The 22,937-nt window shown below is 45.5% G+C and overlaps 1 protein-coding gene across 1 annotated transcript; it reads left to right on the top strand.

Moving 5' to 3' along the window:
* Positions 1-19,312: 19,312 nt before the first annotated feature.
* CD248 (CD248 molecule) lies at positions 19,313-22,581 on the top strand. Its single transcript, XM_085625411.1, has one exon. It carries the CDS (start codon positions 19,404-19,406, stop codon positions 21,552-21,554), a length of 2,151 nt encoding a protein of 716 aa, XP_085481537.1. The 5' UTR covers positions 19,313-19,403; the 3' UTR covers positions 21,555-22,581.
* Positions 22,582-22,937: the final 356 nt, after the last annotated feature.

The raw sequence follows: 22,937 nt of genomic DNA, 5'->3' as shown, positions 1-22,937 counted from the left end.
TGAGTGCAGATAGAGGCCCACTTGAACTGCTTTTGCTGGGACTGTTCTACTTCCTCTTTAGTTGTTTTGTGACCAAGCCTCTTCAACCCAGAGGGTAACCCTATACGCATAGCCAAGCACCCCTCTCTCTCCCTTGCCTGGGACTTCCCCCTTTGGGACACTGAGTCTTTGGTTGACTGGGCTGTGGGTGGAGAGGTTTCTGTGTGGCCCTGGCAACCCCCTACATGGGTATTCATCCCTTCTTTTTTTTGTGGCTCTTCCAAGGGCTGCTTGTACGATCTCCTTTTGTTTGTAATGACATGTTCTGGTTTTTAGGGAATTTGTTGGGATGGGGTGCTTCCGGCACGATTGGGGTGCTGTTGTGGGAGGGGGTGGGTGGGGAACTTTTATTGTGGGTTCCAGGTTCCAATACTGTTCATCTTCAAACATTCTTACTAGCATATGTCGGCACGTATTTATGCCTATTTCTTTGTAGGGTATCCACCAGTAGCACATTCACTACCATGCAATGCCTTTGACCACTGACCCATTACGCCTAAACCTACTCACGTGGAATGTTAGAGGACTAGGGGACCCCTGGAAGCGTTGTCAGCTCTTGGCCTATCTTGACAGACATCATGTTCATATAGCAATGCTTCAAGAGACTCATACTGATCCCCATAGGTTGACTTGCTTTGGAGGCAGGTGGGCTGCAGTTCGGGTCTTCTCCTCTTATTCTACATATTCATGTGGCACCCTGATACTAATCAAAAGGGGCGTTCCTTTTGTATTGGGTAGCTCGTTAAGTGACCGCTCCGGCAGGCATTGCATACTCTGGGATGTCTTGGAGACACAATCAGTCACATTGGTCAGTTGTTATGGTCCAAACGTGGACGATCCTGATTATTACACTGCACTTTGGGGGCAAATCTTGAATGTGGGCTCGACTCATATACTCTGGGGCGGGGACCTGAACACAACCCTATGTCCTGGACTGGACCGTTCTCAAGCCATGCCTCATCACTATACCAAAACCCAGCGCGCACTCTCGGAACTCCTCTCTGCACATGGGCTCATAGATGTGTGGAGGCAGCTTCATCCGGGGCAGAAGGAGGGCACTTATTACACCGCGGCGCGGGCCGCCTGGTCACGCCTTGATCACTGGTTTGTCTCCCGGGGGGTGGGCCCCTGGCTTGTTGCCACTACCCACATGGCAAGAACACTCTTGGACCATGCACCCGTGCTCCTACAGGTGACGCTCCCACGCTCTGTCGCCTCCCCCTTTAGTTGGAGGTTGGTGCCGGAGGCACTACTTGACGCCGTGTTCTGAGCGGAGCTTGGCGCGGAGATACCCGATTTTTTTTATCGTAACAGAGGGTCAGTTACCAGGGTGGGCACCCTCTGGGACTCTTTTAAAGTCGCCATTCGCGGTTTTTGCACGTCGAAGAGCTTTGGTGTCCTCCGGGACATCCGGCAGGAGCTGCGCCGACTGGAAGGGGAATTCAAACAGGAGGTGCGACAACCTCGTTTCTCTAATTATATCCTCGACATCTTGGAGGCTGCGGGAACGCGACACAGAGATAGTCGTGATATTTTACTGGTCTTCACCTCCTTTTACGAGGACTTGTACACTTCGCGCCGGACTGCACCCCTAGACTTCGCTCCTTTCTTTCAAGATTTCACTCTTGGCTGGCTGGGGAACTCCCAGCGTGAATTTCTGGATGCGCCTTTTGAAGGAGATGAATTTCGAGAGGCAATCATGAAGATGAAGTCAGGGAGGGCCCCGGGCTCTGATGGTCTGCCCGTGGACTTTTACAAGGCCTACATGAAACAGTTAAAACCCATATTACGGGAGGTTAACGAGGAGGCTTTGGAGGCTCAGCTCCTTCCAGACACCATGAGGGAAGCGTTCATCGTCTCCCTCTTGAAACCTGGCAAGCCTGCTCACCGATGCGAATCGTACAGGCCCCTGTCCCTTATCAATACCGACGCAAAGATCCTCGCGAAGCTCCTAGCAAACCGGCTCAGTCTCCTGATGGAGAAACTGGTTTTACCTGACCAGGCTGGTTTCATACCGGGCAGGGCGACCTCCCACAACCTACGCACCCTGTTCTCCATCATGCACAACGTCGATCCCCAACTGGCTTTCGTGGCGGTCTTTTTAGATGCCATGAAAGCCTTTGACTTGGTGGAGTGGGACTATCCGTTCACCAGTCTTCAGAATATGGGCCTTTCTGTTCGTTTTTTGGCCTGGATACGCCTGCTCTATAGTTCCCCCACTGCTAGGGTGAGAATAAATGGGCATATCTCTGTCCATTAGGCTCACGAGGGGCACCCGGCAGGGCTGCTCGCTCTCGCCGCTTCTTTTTGCCTTAGTAATGGAGCCACTCGCTGCGAAACTCAGGCAGTATCAAGAGAAAGCCCTTTGGTGCCTGCTCCGTCCCATTTTGATTTCCTTATATGCGTATGACGTCACTCTTTATGTGAAGCATCCCCAACATTACCTTAATCCGCTGTTGCGGGAATTTGTGCGCTTCGGTGGGCTTTCAGGGATCACAATCAACTGGGCTAAATCCCAGATATTTCCGCTTACCGCGGCGGTGGTGCCATTTGACATTGACTACCCAATTGAATGGTGTACGGAGGAGGTGCGATATTTGGGGGTGCAGATCACTAATGATCGCGAGGAGCTCTTACGTTATAACTATGGTCGTGCATTGGAGCACGTTACGGGCTGCATTAACAGGTGGATAGCCCTTCCCCTCACTATCGCGGGGCGTATATCGCTCATCAAAATGATTAGCCTCCCTAAGTTTTTATACTTATTCTTAAACATACCATTGTATCCCGGCAAACCCTTTTTTAAGATGCTTCGGTCGGAGCTCATTCGACTAGTATGGGGGGGCAAACAGCCACGTCTGCAGTGGGATATCCTTACTCGTCCTGACTCGAAGGGAGGATTCGTTGTACCTAACTTCGAACTCTACTATCTGTGTGCTCAGGCGCACTTCGCGCATTATTGGTTCCACCCCCTCCCCCCCGGTACATGCCTCAGGTGGCTACAGAGCGCTGGCTGACACATCCCCTTCCACTGGACAGGTTCCTCCTGTCTTTCCCTGCGGGCCGCCCGGAAGGACTATCTTCATATCTTCAGTAGATTGTACTGTCAGGGCCTGGCAATGTCACTCCCACTTACTCAGGGTGCCGATGCTCTACTCTCCATTGCTGCCTCCCACGTATCATCCCAAAATGCCCCTACTTCAAGAGGGAATTTTCTCTCAGACTAAGACTAAGTTTGGCATTACTTGTTGGGGAGACCTTTATTTGAACGGCAAATTCAAGACCATGGCACAACTCTTTCCTCTATGGATGTCTTTCTCTATGTGCGCTTGCGACAAGGCATAAGGGAACACACACCATCATTTGATTGTTTCATAAGGAGCTCAGAGGTGTTTGGGCTTCTACATTGATAACATGCTAATTACTGTGATTGTGTAAGGAACATAAGACGACATGTCTGTGATTCTTTGACATGGCTGTGTGTTTTTAACTTTGGTTTTTGGTCGCTACGCTTTAGATTCTCGAGACCCAAGCGTAAAGGATCCTCTAAAGGTGGAGGTAGGCGATTGGTCTGAGATTGAAAATGGACCAGACTGCAGCTGGTTCAATGATTTTCCATATAAATGAGTATGGTATTTTTAATGTATTCACATTGACAGCAGAGTGACATGATGTCGGTCCTGAAGAATGCCACGAACCTCTGGTCATCAAGGCAGAAACATGCTGACCTAGTCTAATAGGGAACATCTATATCTCTATTCCTCACACTGTCTTTTAGTTCTATCCACTGGGGACAACCATTACAATTTCATTGTCCTTTGATGAAATAGTTTTAATTCACCATTTTGATTTATTTTTTGCACTCTGCCCCTCACTCATATCAACATTGGATGATAAAAACACCTCACGCTCCTCTCCTGTGGGAGAGTCGTAGCCCACACTGTGTACGTTGCGGTCGCAGTGTGCTAGAGAGAACCCAATGATGAAGCATGCCACCTTTGGGTGAGTGAGGGTTCTCGTCTTTACAAAAATAATTGTCTCCTATTTTTTCAACCATGTTTTCAACCAGTAGTTAGGTATAGTTGGCAAACCATCTGGTTACTTTTTGTGAGTCTTATAGTGTAGAGTGGTACCATAGATGGTAATAATTCCTCCATTTATTACCTTTTTGTGAGATTATATTAAACATGGAAGAACTGCAATTGTCCTTTCTTGGCAGTTGTGAACTTTCCATTCCTGTCTGCCCTTAATCTAGCCCGCTGACAGCTCTACGTGGAATGGCAATGTTTTCCTGCTGTTAAAGATGGCCACTATATCACTCTCATTTGTTTGGGCTTTGTATTTTGTGGAGATGGCAGAGTTTAAAAAATTATTTTTGATTTTTGATTTTGCATACCCTTTGACTTTGTATACCCCTCCGTGCAGATGCCATTGCACCTACTGCACTAATTAAAGCTACCTGCATCTGATGACCCCACATTGACAGGAGCTCTTCGTCTGTACGTACATGTAAGCCCTGGTACATCATCCCTAAGAAAATAAGGTAAATTAGAAATCATGTTGTAGGACCTAGGGTCACCGGGCCCTAAGGGGGTAACGTGACTCGAGCGGTTGGGCACCCGAAGGCTTAAGTGTGAAGCAACCATACAGCACACACATCCCCTGAAGCAGGAAGCGCACGCAATAACTGACACCACACAGTATGTTCAATGAAAATCAATCAGTTTATCTAGTTCAGATTAGGTTCAAAGGCAAAAACAAAAGCACAGGTGCACCACACCAAATCAATCAAGTCACTTCGGAAATATATGTAATCCACGTCCAAGCAAATAAGAAAAAGAGAGTTCCTTAATCTCATCTCTTTAATCCATTTTCATGATAAGCATACAACACAGCCGACGCGTTTCGTCCTGATAAAGGACTTCTTCAGGGCTGTTAAGAAATACATATATATACATATATAAAAACAAACTTGCAATCAAGACATACTAAACATATACTAATACAAATATTAATATTCATTTTCTATGGTGTGCACACCATTTCAGCACAACATATATTGTACCTTTACAAACAGATGACAGGTAATATATATTTTTATCTTATTTGTTTCTAATTAAAATATACATCATTATATATTCCAAATGAATATCCTTGCCAAGATAGGCTATTATTTAAAAAACATTGTTATACAAAGGTCATTTTGCAATCAATCTGTTCATTCATTTAATGAGGACCCGTGATTTCTATATATTTAATTGCTAAGGATTTACTGGAAATAGCAGTCACAATAAGTCAATCTCAGATTGTTTTCATTAGAAGCTTATAGTAGCAATAGTTACAACTAACTTCGTTAGATTTGATTAAAAAAAGAATTTTTTTTTTACAAATTCATTACGAACCTTTCATGACTAGAAAAAGGGAACAAGGGAATAGTAGAGCTCAATGTAGTTAGGAAAGGGGAGTCACGAAGACAGTAAAGGAACAGAGAGGGTGAAGAATATTCAAAAGAGTAGGGTGCTCTAAAACAGGGAATGAAAATCCCTTATATTCATAATACAGCTCAAACATCCAGATAATCGTTTGAGGTGTAAAGGAGGCCTGTCCTACATCTAGGGTAAGAACCATGTGTGAGATGTATATCCTAATGAGTACTGGGCCACATCTTGTGTAAAGCAAGCGATTGTAAAAGATACCACATTAACTAGGATCATGCTAGTGGGATATATACATACCGTTAGGTGCAGAACCAGATAATAAATCTTCGTGAGGGTAGATCGATATGCAGAGAAAAGATGTCCTATGGATTAGATCTCCAAATGAAAGTCTCTGAAGTGTAAATGATACAGTATACATTCAGTGACCCTATGTTTTATGGTCCACAGTCATATATACATAGTGACAGGTAAGATCCAATCAGTGTCAAAAGGTGTAACCAGTAATTATATACCCCCAAATCTATCATAAAAATGATAGCGAACTATGTCAACCATACGTCTTCTGGTTGATGAACATAATAAGTTCTTACCTATGAGTCACGTCTGGATCTTATAGGGATGAATAATAGTAATAAGCTCCCTCCAGGTGAGTAAGGTGTAATCTGCAGAGGGGGGGGAGAGGAGGTAAATGAGGACCTAAATTGTGAGAAGATGTTACCACAGCACGACAATACGGGCTATCGCTAATGGAGGTAAAAATCCCCTACTCCCCGTGATACTACACTGCTTACAGTATTGGAAACAATTAGATAGAGAAGAATGGTGGGGATCTGTAAGCCCCCACAAATATAACTGTTTACACTGATCATAGATTGGCTGTGACTATGCCTCTATGCAATTTGTATTGTTTAAGCACTGGGGCAATACGAATTTATTCAAAGCAAGATAGATGTTAGCATGAAGTAGCATCATATTAAGACCTTGAGCCTAAAGTGTACCGACTAACCATAGAAATAAAAAATGGGTTGTGAGGTGAATATAAGCTACATCACACACTATAATTTAGAGAATATGTCCCATGTTCAGGGACCGAGATAAAGACTTAGATGTCAAAAAGCACACAATTCCAAGGAGCCATAATTAAAACAAGTATATTTTTTTAGCTGACAAAGGCTCAGACTTATAGGTGGTCCCAACCTGCCTTACGATAAAAAAGTAGTAAGATCGAACTAGACCTAGGGCTCAAAAGTGACGATTCCCCATGGTGGCACTTACCGTGATATATTAGTCACGGTCCGGAATGAAAAAACAGCAACTCGTCCTCCTCCAGTCAGGATGTATGCAAAGCTAATTCAAAACCGATTTAAATAGTACCGGGAAAACGCTGAAAGTTGAGGCACCTGAGTGGAGTTAGCAGCGTTCATACAGTCCAGGTCACATGGTTCAGCGGGTGAACGGAGCGGCCATCTTAGAATATGCAAGTCTAATGTATTTCAACTGTGAGATGAATTAAGTCCAGTAATGAGATGGATGAAAGACAGTGATTATTCATCCTCCCGACCGGATAGTTCACAAGATCATTAATTTTCAGGAAATAGTACGGCTTATGTAAAGTACGTAACGTTCGTACAATAAAGTCCACGAGGTTAAGTATACAAAACCGAGCGGCCATCATTGAATGTGCAAAAAAATCGGTCGCAGTACTTCCAAAGTAAGGGAATTTCAAAATAAGAAATTTACAAGCCCAGGAAATATAAGGTGAGAGATGAAGACGCTCAAAGTGTGTCTTTCCAATACTAACTCCTCTGTTGTTAGAGATCGCTATTGGAAGTGTCCCAGATGCAAACTAAGGACTAGGGAAGCCCAGTATCCATCAGTGTATCTATATAATGCTTGTCCCCAAAGCACAAATTTGTAGCCCGATCTAACCGAAAAAAGAGCGGGACTGAGGATCCAATAAACACAACAAATATCTGTAAGGGATTGCGTCGTGTTAGGCTGACCCTGTTCGAAATGGTCATCAGAATTCCTTTGCTTAACAGACTGGAGATCCAACAATTAATACCACAGACTCAATGGAAACCTCTAAGAAACATATGTAATCAGGGGGAGACTCAATGTCTATCCTAAATGTCCATTTCCTTCAATGAGAATTTTTATGAGATACCTCGGGGTCTTAGAATTTTAATTTTTCCTACTTTTGAGGATCTGGACAAGGAACAGCTAGAAGATTGGGAAGGCAATCTTCGGAATGCCTCATTTAATATGATGCGCATTTTAATAAAAAATGCCGAAAAAAAGGGAGCAAAATTACAACAAGAAATTGAGGAACTTGAGAAAGAGATAGAATCGTCAGACCTTAAAGAAATTACTAAGAAAAACTATGCTATCCTAGATGGGATCCTGGAAAGTTATCAAATTTACTTAAGGGATAAGAAGGTCAAAAAAATTAAAAGGGACGACAAAGATTATAAGGATGGGAGAGTCTATACTTTCTCCCACAGATATGATAACATCAAGACACCTGGTGAAGGCAAAAGACAAAGAGAGGATACTCCAGATTTAAGCTCGGCGAGTAGTATTACATCTCTCTCGTCTGTAGTTAGCTCTGTTACCACAGAGGATTCAGTGGGAGCTTCTGAGACGGAAAATAGGCCTAATAATTTTTTATTAGAGATGGAAAGATTAAGACTAAGTGCAAAATCCACACCCAAAGATCAAAAACAAGAAGGGGTGGTAGGAGATGGCAGAAATATAATCATCATCATCAGTCTTTATTCGATTTAAAAACAATCATAAAAGACACAAACATAGTACATAAAACATAAATTTCAATAAATACGTTAATATACATTTTAAAAAAACATTAAACACTTCAATGGACTGACATGTAGTAATAAAAACACTTTTAAATAATCCCAAACTCAGGGGTTAAAAGGGAAAACCCAGACACAGAATTCATTAAAGCCCATCAAGGGTACGCTTAATTGTTCTTCTCCGCAATGCCCATGCCCAGCCCAAATATTTTGCCAATGCGACAGAAACTATTGTTAAAGAGCTAGTGCGCAAAATGCGTAATGCCACAGCGCAGCTCCTTGTGCCGAGAGACTTGCACATGGGGGAAAGCCAAACGCGCCTTGGAATGGTAAATGCCGGGCAGGCAAACAGAAAGTGGGGAGTTGTTTCTATTGCAGCCCCGCATGCAGGGCACTGCAAATCCGAGTTCCTGGCCCACCTTCCAGTCAAAAATCTGAGAGGCAAGGAGCCAGCTCTAAACTGAAAGTAGAGTTTCCTATCGCCCACATTAGTCACCAAATCCCAGTATAATTCAAGGCTGGGGGAGTCTTTGAACTCGAGAAAATTCCCGGACATCCCTGTAGCTCTACTCAATACCTGGGAATCAATTCTTTCCCAGTATGCTATTTTAAGAGAACTTTTTGATGGAAACTGGGCAGTCGCTGGGTCATTCCATATCCCTTCCATACCCATGTCTTTTAAAGACGCATGTAAGTTCTTCAGCCACTCAATTTTATGGAAGACATCAGTTTTTATAATGTCCATGAGGCCATTAGCATAGTGGGAAAGTTCAGGAGTAGTAGAAATATAAACAGAAACAACACTGGCAAAAAAACAAAACCGGAACCGATAGCCAGAACTACCAGATCAAAGAAAATAGGGAATTGATAGCCAGAAAGGATACGGGGGATTTGGTTGAAAAGAAAGCTATGATTGTGAATCTATCCAATAGGGTGCTTACTAAGGATGAGGTTACAGTCTTGAGTAAAGGTTTGGGCTTTTGTCCCAATCAAACAGGAGGTGAAGTAGACATTTTTGTTGACCTGTCAAAATTCATAAGATTGTTAAAATTAAAGGATCATTTTGTGCGTAATCCTTCCACTAATGTTAAAACTGCAATTGAAATTGTTCCTCCAACTCATACTGTACATGAAATAAAAACGATTCAAACAATGATGTCTATTGAGTTGGAAACCTCCATTGATATGGAATCTATACGAGATGAGCTTGACATTGTGGAGGATGTCTCGGTGGACAGTGGTCTGAAACCAAGATCAAAATTTACTACCATAGGCACTCATCCTAATATAGATAACTTCTATGCTAGAGTGACACAAGGCTCTTACCAACTACTAGAACAACCGATCCACCCCAACAGACGTAATTACAACCTGACATCTAATGAGAATGCAGCTTTAAAAAAACCTAAAGACTGACCCTTCGATTGTCATACGCGAGGCTGACAAGGGGGGTAATGTGGTTGTAATGGAGAAAACGAACTATATGAGAGAAATAGATCGCCAACTAGCAGATCCTTCTTGCTACACCAAAATATTGGAAAATCCCATCAAGTCCCTTAGTGCACACATTAATATGAGACTCATTGAATGGCGAGAAGTTGGCTTACTAAGTGAAGAGGAATGTAGGTACTTAACAGTCCTGGAACCATCTTTTCCTTGCATTTATGTCTTGCCCAAAATACACAAGGGTGGGCCCTTTCCACCGGGCCGCTCGATTATTTCTGGCGTCAATTCCCCCACAGAAAGACTATCTGAATATGTTGATTCCTATATTCAGCCCCTAGTACAAAATCTGCCAGCTTACATAAAAGATACTAAAGACATTCTGGGCAAATTTGAGGGTTTTAAATGGTCTGATACACTATCTTTTGTCACGCTGGATGTTACAAGTTTGTACACCAGCATCAAAAAGGAATTTGGATTTAAAGCACTCCAATTTTATTTAGGACAAAGAACGGCAGATCATTATTCCCATAATGAGGTTCTCTTAGAAATGACAGATATCATTCTATCTAAGAACTACTTCCTACATGACTCTGATTGGTATCACCAAATACAAGGTACAGCAATGGGCTCCAGATTTGCTCCCGCTTACGCCGGGCTCTTTATGGGCTGGTTTGAGCGGGAGCACGCCTGGGGTCGCCATGCGGCAACATGGATGGAAAATATAATTTTTTGGGGCAGGTACATCGATGATGTTATCATACTCTGGGATGGACCTACCACTGAACTCCTGTTGTATTTCGATTACCTCAATGAAAATCCATACAATATGGGGTTTACCATCAGTCACAATAGGGAAGAAATTGACTTCTTGGATGTGACGTTCTTTGTACAAAATGATCACATCCATAGCCGTACACATAGAAAGACCACGGCATGTAACTCTTTGTTACATTCCCAGAGTGCTCACCGCCAACATGTAATCTCGAATATCCCCTATGGGGAGATGATCCGTATGAGACGGAATTGCAGTACAGAAGAGACTTTTATTTCTAATCTTGAGGATACAGAAAAACGCTTCTTGGAGAGAGGATATTCCAAACAGATATTGAGTAACGCTCATAAAAAAGTGATGGAGGTGTCAAGGGCAGACACTCTACTAGTGAAACCTAATAAGAAGAGTAGTAAAGCACCTCTTTCTTTCAGCACACAATTCAATGATCGAAGCAGTAGAGTGTACAATATTCTTAGAAAACACTGGCACCTATTGACAGATATACCAAGCCTACAGGGGCTCTTAGATAAGAGACCAAAGGTAACTTATAGAAGAGGACAAAATCTGAGAAATATGTTATGTCCTAGTTATATCCAAACTCCAAAAATGCAAACTTGGCTCTCTTCCACTGTGACAGGCTTCTATACATGTAAGAACTGCAGTGTCTGTAAAATAGGCAGAAATAAAACCAAGGATTTCAGCTATAACACAAAACGAAATTATAATATTGAACATCTAATAAATTGTAATTCCAAGTTTATAGTATACATATTAGGATGCCCTTGCAATAAGATCTATGTGGGCAGCACTAAGAGACCCTTGAAAATAAGGATACAAGAACATGTACGGGCACTCCGCAACGGGGACCTTAGATATCCTCTCACATTTCACATGCAGGAAAATCACATGAGGGAGGAGGAACTCTGGTTTATAGGGATAGATCATGTCCCGACTCACCCCAGAGGCGGGGACAGGGAACTTGCTCTAAGAAAGAAGGAAGCGGGTTGGATATGCAAGTTGCGAAGTGTGGAAATGGGGCACAACAGTGACGATGAAATGCACTATTTCCTTTGAGTCTTGGACCCGATTCTGCATACACTGCATATACATCAAGGCCCCTGCCATCCCCTATAGAAGCTATCACCTAGGATTAGTTTGTTAGCCTATCCTATTGATGGCCTGTGTCATTGCTAATATATAGGGGACCACGTATGTAGTATTTCTGGCTTTTTATCTGACCAACATATATGAGCTACTGTATTGTACAAAATGTTACAGAATATGATGATTAATCATTGATCCTCCAACGAGATCGCATTTACTTGTTGCTTCATATGTGTCTGTATAACAATTTTGGCCGTACGCTGTCTGTTAAGCTATCCATTTCTCTCTTATTGTCTCCTCTTCTCTGTTTCTCTATACCCTTGGGACTATTAAGGCATATGACCTTCTTTCCCGTCGATTTCTCATAAAAATTCTCATTGAAGGAAATGGATATTTAGGATAGACATTGAGTCTCCCCCTGATTACATATGTTTCTTAGAGGTTTCCATTGAGTCTGTGGTATTAATTGTTGGATCTCCAGTCTGTTAATCGAAGGAATTCTGATGACCATTTCGAACAGGGTCAGCCTAACACGACGCAATCCCTTACAGATATTTGTTGTGTTTATTGGATCCTCAGTCCCGCTCTTTTTTCGGTTAGATCGGGCTGCAAATTTGTGCTTTGGGGACAAGCATTATATAGATACACTGATGGATACTGGGCTTCCCTAGTCCTTAGTTTGCATCTGGGACACTTCCAATAGCGATCTCTAACAACAGAGGAGTTCGTATTGGAAAGACACACTTTGAGCGTCTTCATCTCTCACCTTATATTTCCTGGGCTTGTAAATTTTTTATTTTGAAATTCCCTTACTTTGGAAGTACCGCGACCGATTTTTTTGCACACTCAATGATGGCCGCTCGGTTTTGTATACTGAACCTAGTGGACTTTATTGTACGAACGTTACGTACTTTACATAGGCCGTACTATTTCCTGAAAATTAGTGATCTTGTGAACTATCCGGTCAGGAGGATGAATAATCACTGTCTTTCATCCATCTCATTACTGGACTTAATTCATCTCACAGTTGAAATACATTAGACTTGCATATTCTATGATGGCCGCTCCGTTCACCCGCTGAACCATGTGACCTGGACTGTATGAACGCTGCTAACTCCACTCAGGTGCCTCTACTTTCAGAGTTTTCCCGGTACTATTTAAATCGGTTTTGAATTAGCTTTGCATGCATCCTGACTGGAGGAGGACGAGTTGCTGTTTTTTCATTCCGGACCGTGACTAATATATCACGGTAAGTGCCACCATGGGGAATCGTCACTTTTGAGCCCTAGGTCTAGTTCGTTCTTACTACTTTTTTATCGTAAGGCAGGTTGGGACCACCTATAAGTCTGAGCCTTTGTCAGCTAAAAATATATACTTGTTTTAATTATGGCTCCTTGGAATTGTGTGTTTTTTTACATCTAAGTCTTTATCTCGGTCCCTGAACATGGGACATATTCTCTAAATTATAGTGTGTGATGTAGCTTATATTCACCTCACAACCCATTTTTTATTTCTATGGTTAGTCGGTACACTTTAGGCTCAAGGTCTTAATATGATGCTACTTCATGCTAACATCTATCTTGCTTTGAATAAATTCGTATTGCCCCAGTGCTTAAACAACACAAATTGCATAGAGGCATAGTCACAGCCAATCTATGATCAGTGTAAACAGGTATATTTGTGGGGGCTTACAGATCCCCACCCTTCTTCTCTATCTAATTGTTTTCAATACCGTAAGCAGTGTAGTATCACGGGGAGTAGGGGGATTTTTACCTCCATTAGCGATAGCCCGTATTGTCGTGCTGTGGTAACATCTTCTCACAATTTAGGTCCTCATTTACCTCTTCTCCCCCCCTCTGCAGATTACACCTTACTCACCTGGAGGGAGCTTATTACTATTATTCATCCCTATAAGATCCAGACGTGACTCATAGGTAAGAACTTATTATGTTCATCAACCAGAAGACGTATGGTTGACATGGTTCGCTATCATTTTTATGATAGATTTGGGGGTATATTATTACTGGTTACACCTTTTGACACTGATTGGATCTTACCTGTCACTATGTATATATGACTGTGGACCATAAAACATAGGGTCCCTGAATGTATACTGTATCATTTACACTTCAGAGACTTTCATTTGGAGATCTACTCCATAGGACATCTTTTCTCTGCATATCGATCTACCCTCACGAAGATTTATTATCTGGTTCTGCACCTAACGGTATGTATATATCCCACTAGCATGATCCTAGTTAATGTGGTATCTTTTACAATCGCTTGCTTTACACAGGATGTGGCCCAGTACTCATTAGGATATACATCTCACACATGGTTCTTACCCTAGATGTAGGACAGGCCTCCTTTACACCTCAAACGATTATCTGGATGTTTGAGCTGTATTATGAATATAAGGGATTTTCATTCCCTGTTTTAGAGCACTCTACTCTTTTGAATATTCTTCACCCTCTCTGTTCCTTTACTGTCTTCGTGACTCCCCTTTCCTAACTACATTGAGCTCTACTATTCCCTTGTTCCCTTTTTCTAGTCATGAAAGGTTCGTAATGAATTTGTAAAAAAAAAAATCTTTTTTAATCAAATCTAACGAAGTTAGTTGTAACTATTGCTACTATAAGCTTCTAATGAAAACAATCTGAGATTGACTTATTGTCACTGCTATTTCCAGTAAATCCTTAGCAATTAAATATATAGAAATCACGGGTCCTCATTAAATGAATGAATAGATTGATTGCAAAATGACCTTTGTATAACAATGTTTTTTAAATAATAGCCTATCTTGGCAAGGATATTCATTTGGAATATATATTGATGTATATTTTAATTAGAAACAAATAAGATAAAAATATATATTACCTGTCATCTGTTTGTAAAGGTACAATATATGTTGTGCTGAAATGGTGTGCTTTTGCACACCACAGAAAATGAATATTAATATTTTTATTAGTATATGTTTAGTATGTCTTGATTGTACATTTGTTTTTATATATGTATATATATGTATTTCTTAACAGCCCTGAAGAAGTCCTTTATCAGGACGAAACGCGTCGGCTGTGTTGTATGCTTATCATGAAAATGGATTAAAGAGATGAGATCAAGGAACTCTCTTTTTCTTATTTGCTTGGACGTGGATTACATATATTTCCGAAGTGACTTGATTGATTTGGTGTGGTGCACCTGTGCTTCTGTTTTTGACTGTTTGAATTCCTGTTGGAATAAGCATTGTAACAGTGGGTGCTTTACGGTGTGCACATACACCCTTGATTAAATTTGCAAGGGAATAAAAAATTGGGAGTTACTTAGAATTAGGTGCTGATTACGTGAAGGTTCCACTGTTTTTTCTTCTTGATTTATATTAGGTTCAAAGGCAATTCATTAGGTTCTCACTGGCAGTACCTGTATACATTCAAAAGCATTTCATTACACTGTAAATTGGCAACACCTGAATACAGTAAAACGTCAGGTTCAAAAGCCTTTCATTATGACTCAATTGGCAATACTTGAATACATTAAACGTCAGGTACCAAAGCATTTCATTACGTTTCAATTGGCAATACCTGAATACACTAAACCTGGTATGGAACCCAAGCGCGTCACCTGGTGATCCTGCGGGAGCGTCAAACACAGAGGTTAAACATAGCGCTGCGCATTTCACATTAATAGCGCTTCAAAGCAAGGCCTGGAAACATAGCGCTACACATAGCAAACTAATCGCGCTTCAAATCAGGGCATGGAAACATAGCGCTACACATAGCAAATTAATAGCACTTTAACTCAGGCTCTAGGAACATAGCGCTACACATATCAAAGGGATAGCACCTCTGAATCTTGGCTCCCAACATAGCAAGTTAACAGCGCATCTGCATCATGGCTCCTAACATAGCACTGCACATGGCATGGGAATAGCGCGTTAAATCAGGCCTCAGAACATAGCGCCGCACCTCACACCTGAATAGCGCTTCCCAACACGACTTGGCCACATAGCGCTGCACCTATCAACCTGATAACGCTTCAAGCAGGGTCGGAGAATATAGCACTACACCCAGCAAACTACTAGCGGTTCAAATCAGGGCTGGAGACTATAGCGCTACACATAGCAAGCAAATGGCAATTCCAAATCAGGGCCTGAGACTATAGCGCTACACATAGCAAGCAAATGGCAATTCCAAATCAGGGCCTGAGAACGGAGCAGTACTCTGTAGTCTCGGAATGCAGGGGGGGGGTGGGCTGTCCCGCGTATTGATGCCAGAGTCTTGGTTGAGCCAACGAGAAGCGGCCGCCGGATGGTGCGGTGCCGCTCCCGAGTGCAAGGGGGCGCATCGGACCCTACACGGGTCTTCCCCGGGGGAAGGGCGAGTCCAAGGCCCCAGCGCGGCCGTCCACCCGCCTCCCCCGGGGGGTTACCTGGGTCTCTAGTCCCTCGCGCTGCTGGCAGGCCCTCCGAGGCTCCCGGCGATGTCCGGGCCGATGTCAGAGGGCGCGGGGCTCCCGGTCGGGCCAGACGTGGCCGGGGAGCTCCGCGTGAACGACGCTGCTCCGGGGAATTCCTTCCTGGATTCAGGGGCCCGCGCCCGCAGCCACCAATGGCAGTGCAGCCTGCAGGGGCGCGGCCCAGGGAACGAGTTGCTAAGCGGCGGGGGCGGCGTCGCGCAGTCCGCTCCCGTCACGTGAGGATGGAGGGCGGCTTCACGGCCTCCCAAGGCCTTTCCCGGACTCCGGCTGCAGGCGGCAGGCTGAGACGGCAGCGGCGGGGCCCCGGGCTTCTCCGCGGGCCCCGGTGACGACGGAGGCAGGCTTCTTGGCCCTGGGCCGCAGCGGTGAGTGCACCTCCGGTCCCGAACAGGGGGGGGGGGTAGGAATCAAAGAGGGTGATGGTGGCAGGACTGACTAGGGGGGATCCCAGGCAAGGTCGGGGAGCGCAGGGGGTCACAGCGCTAGTACCTGGTTGATCCCCCAGCAGTCCGGTAGTGAGTCTTTAGGAATCAGTTTCAGTATTCAGTTTCAGCAGTAAGCTTCAGCAATAGGTTTCAGCAGTAAGCTTCAGCAATAGGTTTCAGCAGTCAGCTTCAGCAATAGGTTTTAGCAGTCTTAATGGCGCAGGTGTCTCTGGCGCCCTTAGGGGTTCTGTTCCTTGGGGGGAGTTGAGTTGGTGACAAGGTCCCTCCTAGTCACGCTTGGCAGATGGCCCCGGGGTTTCCCTACCGCTGGGCTAGATAAGTGGGTAGGACAGGATCCCTCACTCACTTAAAGGGCAGTGCCTAAACCCTGTCACCTTCAGAGGCATAAGTCCCTGCCTAGGCCCTACCGCCTAAAACTCCTGCGTGGGTTCCCCAGGTCTGCGTTACTCCAACTGACTAGAAAAAGTTCCCTCCCTCTGTTAAGTAGCCCTAGGTCAGGTGACCACCTCCTAAGGCGGCAAAAGTAAAACCCCACCCTTCTTCTAGAAGGTTCCAGCACATTCCAGGAGCTTCCCCACTCTAGGTATAGGACAAAAAAGGCGGGCTGGTGTTGCAACATTGTTGTGGGGTCCCAGCCAGCTCCTGGCAGCTAGGGTGCACTAGAAAGGCCACTCCGCAGTAGCAGGGGCCTGTGGCAGCCATCTTAGGGGAAGGGAGCACCTGCACCTTAACACTGATTGGCAATGAAAAGGCGCCCGGAGACCTAATTCCAACACAAAAATGAGGGTGGAAAAAATGAGGCAAGGGCAAAAATACAGGGGGAGACCACCCTTTGGCTGACAGGTCTAACACATGTCGAATTCAATAATGGATTGCCTAGACTATAAATCATGATTCAGCTGGTCTCAGGTTACAAAACGCACAAGTTATTATATGCAAATTGCGGTCCTATCTGTCACACTCTTTTGCATCTTACTCAATAATGCGCTGTTACATGCCTGCTGCGGTATTACTGGGGCACAGATATTCACTTCATGGGAAGCCAAAACCTATTAGTCAATGTCTGTACCACAACCAACACTCTTCCAGCCATCGATAACAGAGAAGATACTTATATGTTGTTATGATATGAGTATTTGTAACGTGCACTATCACCTGTGAGGGTATCCTGGGGCTGAGCAAGTGTGTGTGCCTATACCTGGCTATCGTAGGTTGGTTAATTGAAAGGCAAATCGTCAGCTCTTGCAGAATTCAAGAAGAGAGGAGGAGTCTCCGATGTCTAGTGTGAGTCTGTTGCACGTATTAAGAGCAATGTAAGAGAATGCCCGTCTTTACCATCCCGAAAGCGCTTTTCACTCTTGTAGGTAGGAAACCGCTAAACAAATGCTACTATATGATACAAAGTGCAACAGAGAAAGAGAATCCTAGTTAATTTTAATTTCTCTTTTTGTACTGCTTCTCCATACCATCTTTTGACTTTCCTTCCCAGTCGTAAATCCCTTCCTTCCCCCTCTGTGCCTCCCTCTGTCCCTCCCATCTCTCTCCATCTCTTCTCTCCATTCACACTTTCGTCCTCCCTTCTGTTCTTCCTTGCTATTGTTTACCATGCCCCTCTTTTTTCTATTTTCTACTCTCCTTTCTTTCATTTTAGTCTATCTTAATACAGCATTGTTCCCTTCTTGCGTTTGTTTTTCACATATTCCAGCTGTTTAACTTCGTCTCATTATCCTCTATTCTCTTCCAGTCATCTTTTTTTACTACACGCCGAATCTCTCTCCATAATTGTCACTATTTCATCACTGTTTCTATTTCTCTTTCGTGTTATGTCACTCGTTTGCTCACACCTCGTTCTCTTCTGCCTGCTCTTCTCTGATGCTGCTCCTTTGCCCCATATCGTTAAATGGTGCGATTGCTTTCTACTTTATTTCCTTTGTAGCTCCCTCGTTTAATTTATTTGCCTTTTGTCTTTGTTTTCCTGCATTTTTTTAATTTTCGTTCCCTTTCTTGTATCGATCTCTCTTCTTTCCTGTTTCTGACATTCGTTATACTTTGCTTCGTTCTGTGCTATATTTCCAGTTTTTCTTTTCTCCCCTGCTTTTGTTCTGTTTCTCTGTATCTGCTTTTCCTGCTCATTTCCACATTAACTTTACTCTTTCATTCTTCCATTCATTTCTTGTTTTCCCTTTCTTTTCCCACTTTCTTATTCGTTCTGTCGATTTTAGGAATGTTTCTCTTTCTTTTCTCCTTTCTTTCTGTTTCTCTTTCTTTCTTCCCTTTTACATTCTCTTTTTCTTTCATTCTTTCTTTCTGCTTTTACTTTACCACCTTTATGTAGCTACGTCCCTAGATTCTTTCTTACTTCCTTCTCAAACAGTCCTTTAAATAGCCTACACCCCTTTAACTTTATCGTTTCCCCTCACCTTCCTATTCCTTTTCCTCTCAGTTTTCTTGTGTGTGTTCCTTTGTCTCCGATCAATCCTTTGTTCTTTCTCACCTCGTTTTGCCTTTCTCCTCACTTCGTCCACTGCCCTCCCATTCAGTCTTACCACTCCTCCCATTTCTCCCTCACTTATAATTGCCTGAAATCCGAATAGCTGAAATCTCTGGGGGTGAAGGACCAGAAATATGGCAGAATAACAAAACCTTGCCTTACAAGGTCAAAGGGGGATGAGAACCAGCCGCACATGTGGGGAGCCGAGAGAGACGGAGAGAGAGGCCCGCCCTCTGCTCCCTCCCTCTCCCAGTGGAGACGCAAGCGAGGGGGAAAATAATCAGTCCAAAAAATGTTCCCTTTTTTTAAAGAAAGGTTTCTTGCGCTGCTCGAAGTCAGTGGAGGCTCGGGGGCCAGGAGGGAAGGACGCACGAAAAGATGGCTCTGTGGCTGCTCTTGATTTTGGGGGTGCTCGGACGGGCCCAGGAGCTCCGCGAGCAGGACGCCTCGTGCAGCGCGGAGGGATGCTACGCCATCTACTTCCAGCGCCGCAGCTTCTTAGAGTCCTGGCGCAGCTGCAGGGAGCGTGGGGGCACTCTGGCCACCCTCAAGCACCATGAGGAGGCGGCCCTGGTCGAAGAGCTCTTCCACGGGCTAGGCCTGGCAGAGGAACAGGCCACCATGCGTTTCTGGATCGGTCTGCAGCGGCAACAGCGCCAGTGCTCGTCAACCCGTCCTCTGCGCGGCTTCACCTGGGTCACCGGAGACCAGGACACCTTGTACACTAACTGGCTCCGGCCAGAGGGGCCGCCCGGCGGCACATGCGCAATATCGCGCTGCGTGGTGATGAGTTACGGCGCCTCGCGCGCAGCCCAGGCCGAGAACTTCAAGTGGCTCGACGGCTCATGCACGCTGCCGGTCGATGGCTTCGTCTGCAAGTTCCCCTACAAGGGTATGTGCCCTGCCATGGTGAGCGAAGGTGGTCCGGTGGTGTACACCACTCCATTCCAGCTGGTCAGCAGGCTTTTGACCTACGTGCCTTTTGGCTCAGTGGCCAACGTCCCTTGTGGTGGCAGTGTCCCTGACCTCTCTGTTCTGTGTATGCTGAAAGAAGATGGCACCTTTGGTTGGTCCAAAGACGGTCCTTACTGCCCTGAGGAACAGCAGCAGCACGAGCTGGGCATGCACCAGTTGGTCGGTGTGGGCTCGTGTGACCTCAACAACGGTGGCTGCGAGCATATCTGTGTGGATGATGGTGACGACTACTTCTGCGAGTGCGATGAGGGCTTTGCCTTGATGGAGGATGGCCAGAATTGTGCACCGGCTGACCACTGTGAGAGCAACCCATGCGAATACGACTGCACAAGCCATGGACACAGCTACCTCTGTAGCTGCCCTGAGGGTCACGAGCTGGGGCCTGATGGCCGCAGATGCCAGGACATTGACGAGTGTGCCGAGAGCTCCTGCGACCAGCTGTGCATAAACTTTGCTGGTGGCTACCAGTGTCAGTGTCAAGTGGGCTACCAAATGGAGGACGGACAGTGCCTAGACACTGATGAGTGTGCCACTCTGGCCCCCTGTGAACATTCCTGTGAGAATACAGAGGGATCCTATGCCTGTCATTGTCACTTGGGGTACAGTCCAGCGGAGGAAGACCCCCATCACTGCGCTGACACAGACGAGTGCCGGATCGCTGACATGTGCCAGCAGATGTGTGTGAACTACATCGGAGGCTTCGAGTGCTATTGCAATGATGGGTATGAGCTGGATTCAGATGGTATCAGCTGCCACTCCCTGCAGGAGGCAGAGGCAGCCATGGGAGAGCACTACCCATTCCTGCACACCACCCTTGTACCACCCTCCCCTGACACCTGGCCCTATGACTACTCAGAGGAGGAAACTGAGGACGAGGGCTTGGCAGTGGCAACTACCTTAGAATCAGAAACAACCCATCAGGAGAGGACCACAGTTCCAAGGTTGCCTACCACAACTCCAAATACCTTCACCAGTCCAGCTGTAGTAAAGACCACCAACGGATTCAAAGAGTTGACCACCCAACTCGTTGCCACATCTGAGGCTATAACGACTGCCGCCGAGCTGATTGCGGCTACCCCAAATGAACCAATGCCAGACGACCTGCTTGAGGAGGAGGTGGCTGATGAGCCATTGACTGAAAGTGACTCAGTTGGCAGTGAAGACCTGGTGCTAACAGCAGCTTCCACCAGGAGTCAGGACTCAGTGGGAACAAGTGTCCCCTCATCACCAGTGCAGCCGCCGGTTCCCTCAGTGGAATACCAGGGTCACGCCACCAGCCCTGTGGTTTCCCCAGTGGCCCCGGAGGTAGCCTCCAGTAGAGCCCCTCTGCCAGGATCCGAGGGCTCCCAGAGGGCCGCCGAGAAGCGGGACAACCGGTGGCTCCTGGTGGCCCTCCTGGTTCCACTCTGCATCTTCCTGGTGATTATGCTGGCCCTGGGCATCGTCTACTGCACCCGTTGTGGCGCCAAAGCCAAGCCTAAGAGTGTCACGGAATGCTACCGCTGGATTACCAACAAGAACCCTGCCCCAGCCTCTGGGAAACCTGGTGTGTAGAGAGTGCGAGCGCAGGCCACCAGGCAAGGGCACCGCCAAGGCTCGAGACAGCTGGGGGACTGACAGGCAGGACACTTGGGGTGGCAGTCTGGCCTCGCAAGGGTGCCATGGGCCCTAATGCCAGCAAAGGCAAGCACCACCCTGCCCCTCGGCTGGGTTGTAAAAGACAGCCATAATTAGGATGCAGTGGACCCCGGTGCACTGCACCTGCTGCACTATTGGTAGCTTCTCCGCTGGGGACAGGCCGAGCCTACTCTGAGGGCAGTGCCAGCGAGTGGAACTCGGGTCTTCGTTCATCCCTCGGACACCCTCTGAGATGGAGACCAACGGAAGCCAAGCCAGGCCAACAAGGAGGGGGGACATGCTTTCAAATGTATGTTGTTTATGAAAATATGACATGGAACTCTCAGGACTCCTCTCTCCCAGCGCTTTGTGGTTGAGATGTTCTTCAGACCGAGCAGGCCGTTGCAGCGGACTCTTGGCCGGTCCTTGGACGTCGTTTGGGGAACACACTGAGCACCACTATCTGCTGCCACCTAGCGTTAATAAGGCCTTCAAGAAACACATCTGTTGTGTGTCATTAAGCACCCCCTTTTAAAGTTGGTATAGTCCTTAGTCAAGCCCCCCGCATCCCGAAAAAGACATCCGCACATCCTGAGTAGGGGATCCCACCGTCTTAAAGAAACTGCCTGTCCACGTAGACCCGTCAGAGACAATTTAAGACGTGTCTGAACTGATGTGGCGAAGAGCTGTTTGATCGTGGTGTGGGAGCCTCTCGTAGAGATTTTTTTTTTGAGGGGGGGGGGGGGGGGAGGTTTGACGTCAGATCGTTAAATTCTGTTTGCAGCATTGCTTCGTGGTGGCATAAAAGGAAGCTTGTATTTACACCCTAGGTTGTCGCAGGGGTAAGCAGAGTACGTAAAGTGACGTTTGTTGGGGGAGAAGGTCCATCTGGTGGGTTTAGCATTTCATGATGCTGTTCGGCCACACCCAATGTCACTTGATAAAATTATAAACTTCAATGCTGGCTGCGACTGCTCTGTGATTTCTGTGTGTGTGACTGTTCTTTGACTTTTTTCTTTTTCACTGGTTTCCCTTAGATTCCCCTGCCCTAGACTCTTCTCAGAGCCTTTCGTTGTCTGCCTTCTATTTCATTCTTCCAGTGATTTAAATTGGCAGGTACTCACAGGTACTCAGTTAAAGTGAAAGGGAAAGTACCCGCACTTCTTAGCAGGAGGCCATACTCTTAATAGGACGGCACCTGCACCTCTCAGTAGCCAACAGGTGCTCTGGGTTACGGTTTACCTACACTTTCATATTCTCATTTTGAGCTCTGATTTCTCCGTGTGCCAGGATGCTCTGTCTCTGAGGGGGTTAATGTGT

Source organism: Triturus cristatus, chromosome 9 (genome assembly GCF_964204655.1).
Source record: "Triturus cristatus chromosome 9, aTriCri1.1, whole genome shotgun sequence".
Lineage (NCBI taxonomy): Eukaryota > Metazoa > Chordata > Amphibia > Caudata > Salamandridae > Triturus > Triturus cristatus.
The sequence above is the reverse complement of the archived record's forward strand: the minus strand, read 5'-3'. Positions and strand labels throughout refer to the sequence as shown.

Bases quoted from the DNA above. Each gene is read 5' to 3' on its own strand.
- CD248 (XM_085625411.1), top strand. From the start codon at position 19,404: ATGGCTCTGTGGCTGCTCTTGATTTTGGGGGTGCTCGGACGGGCCCAG.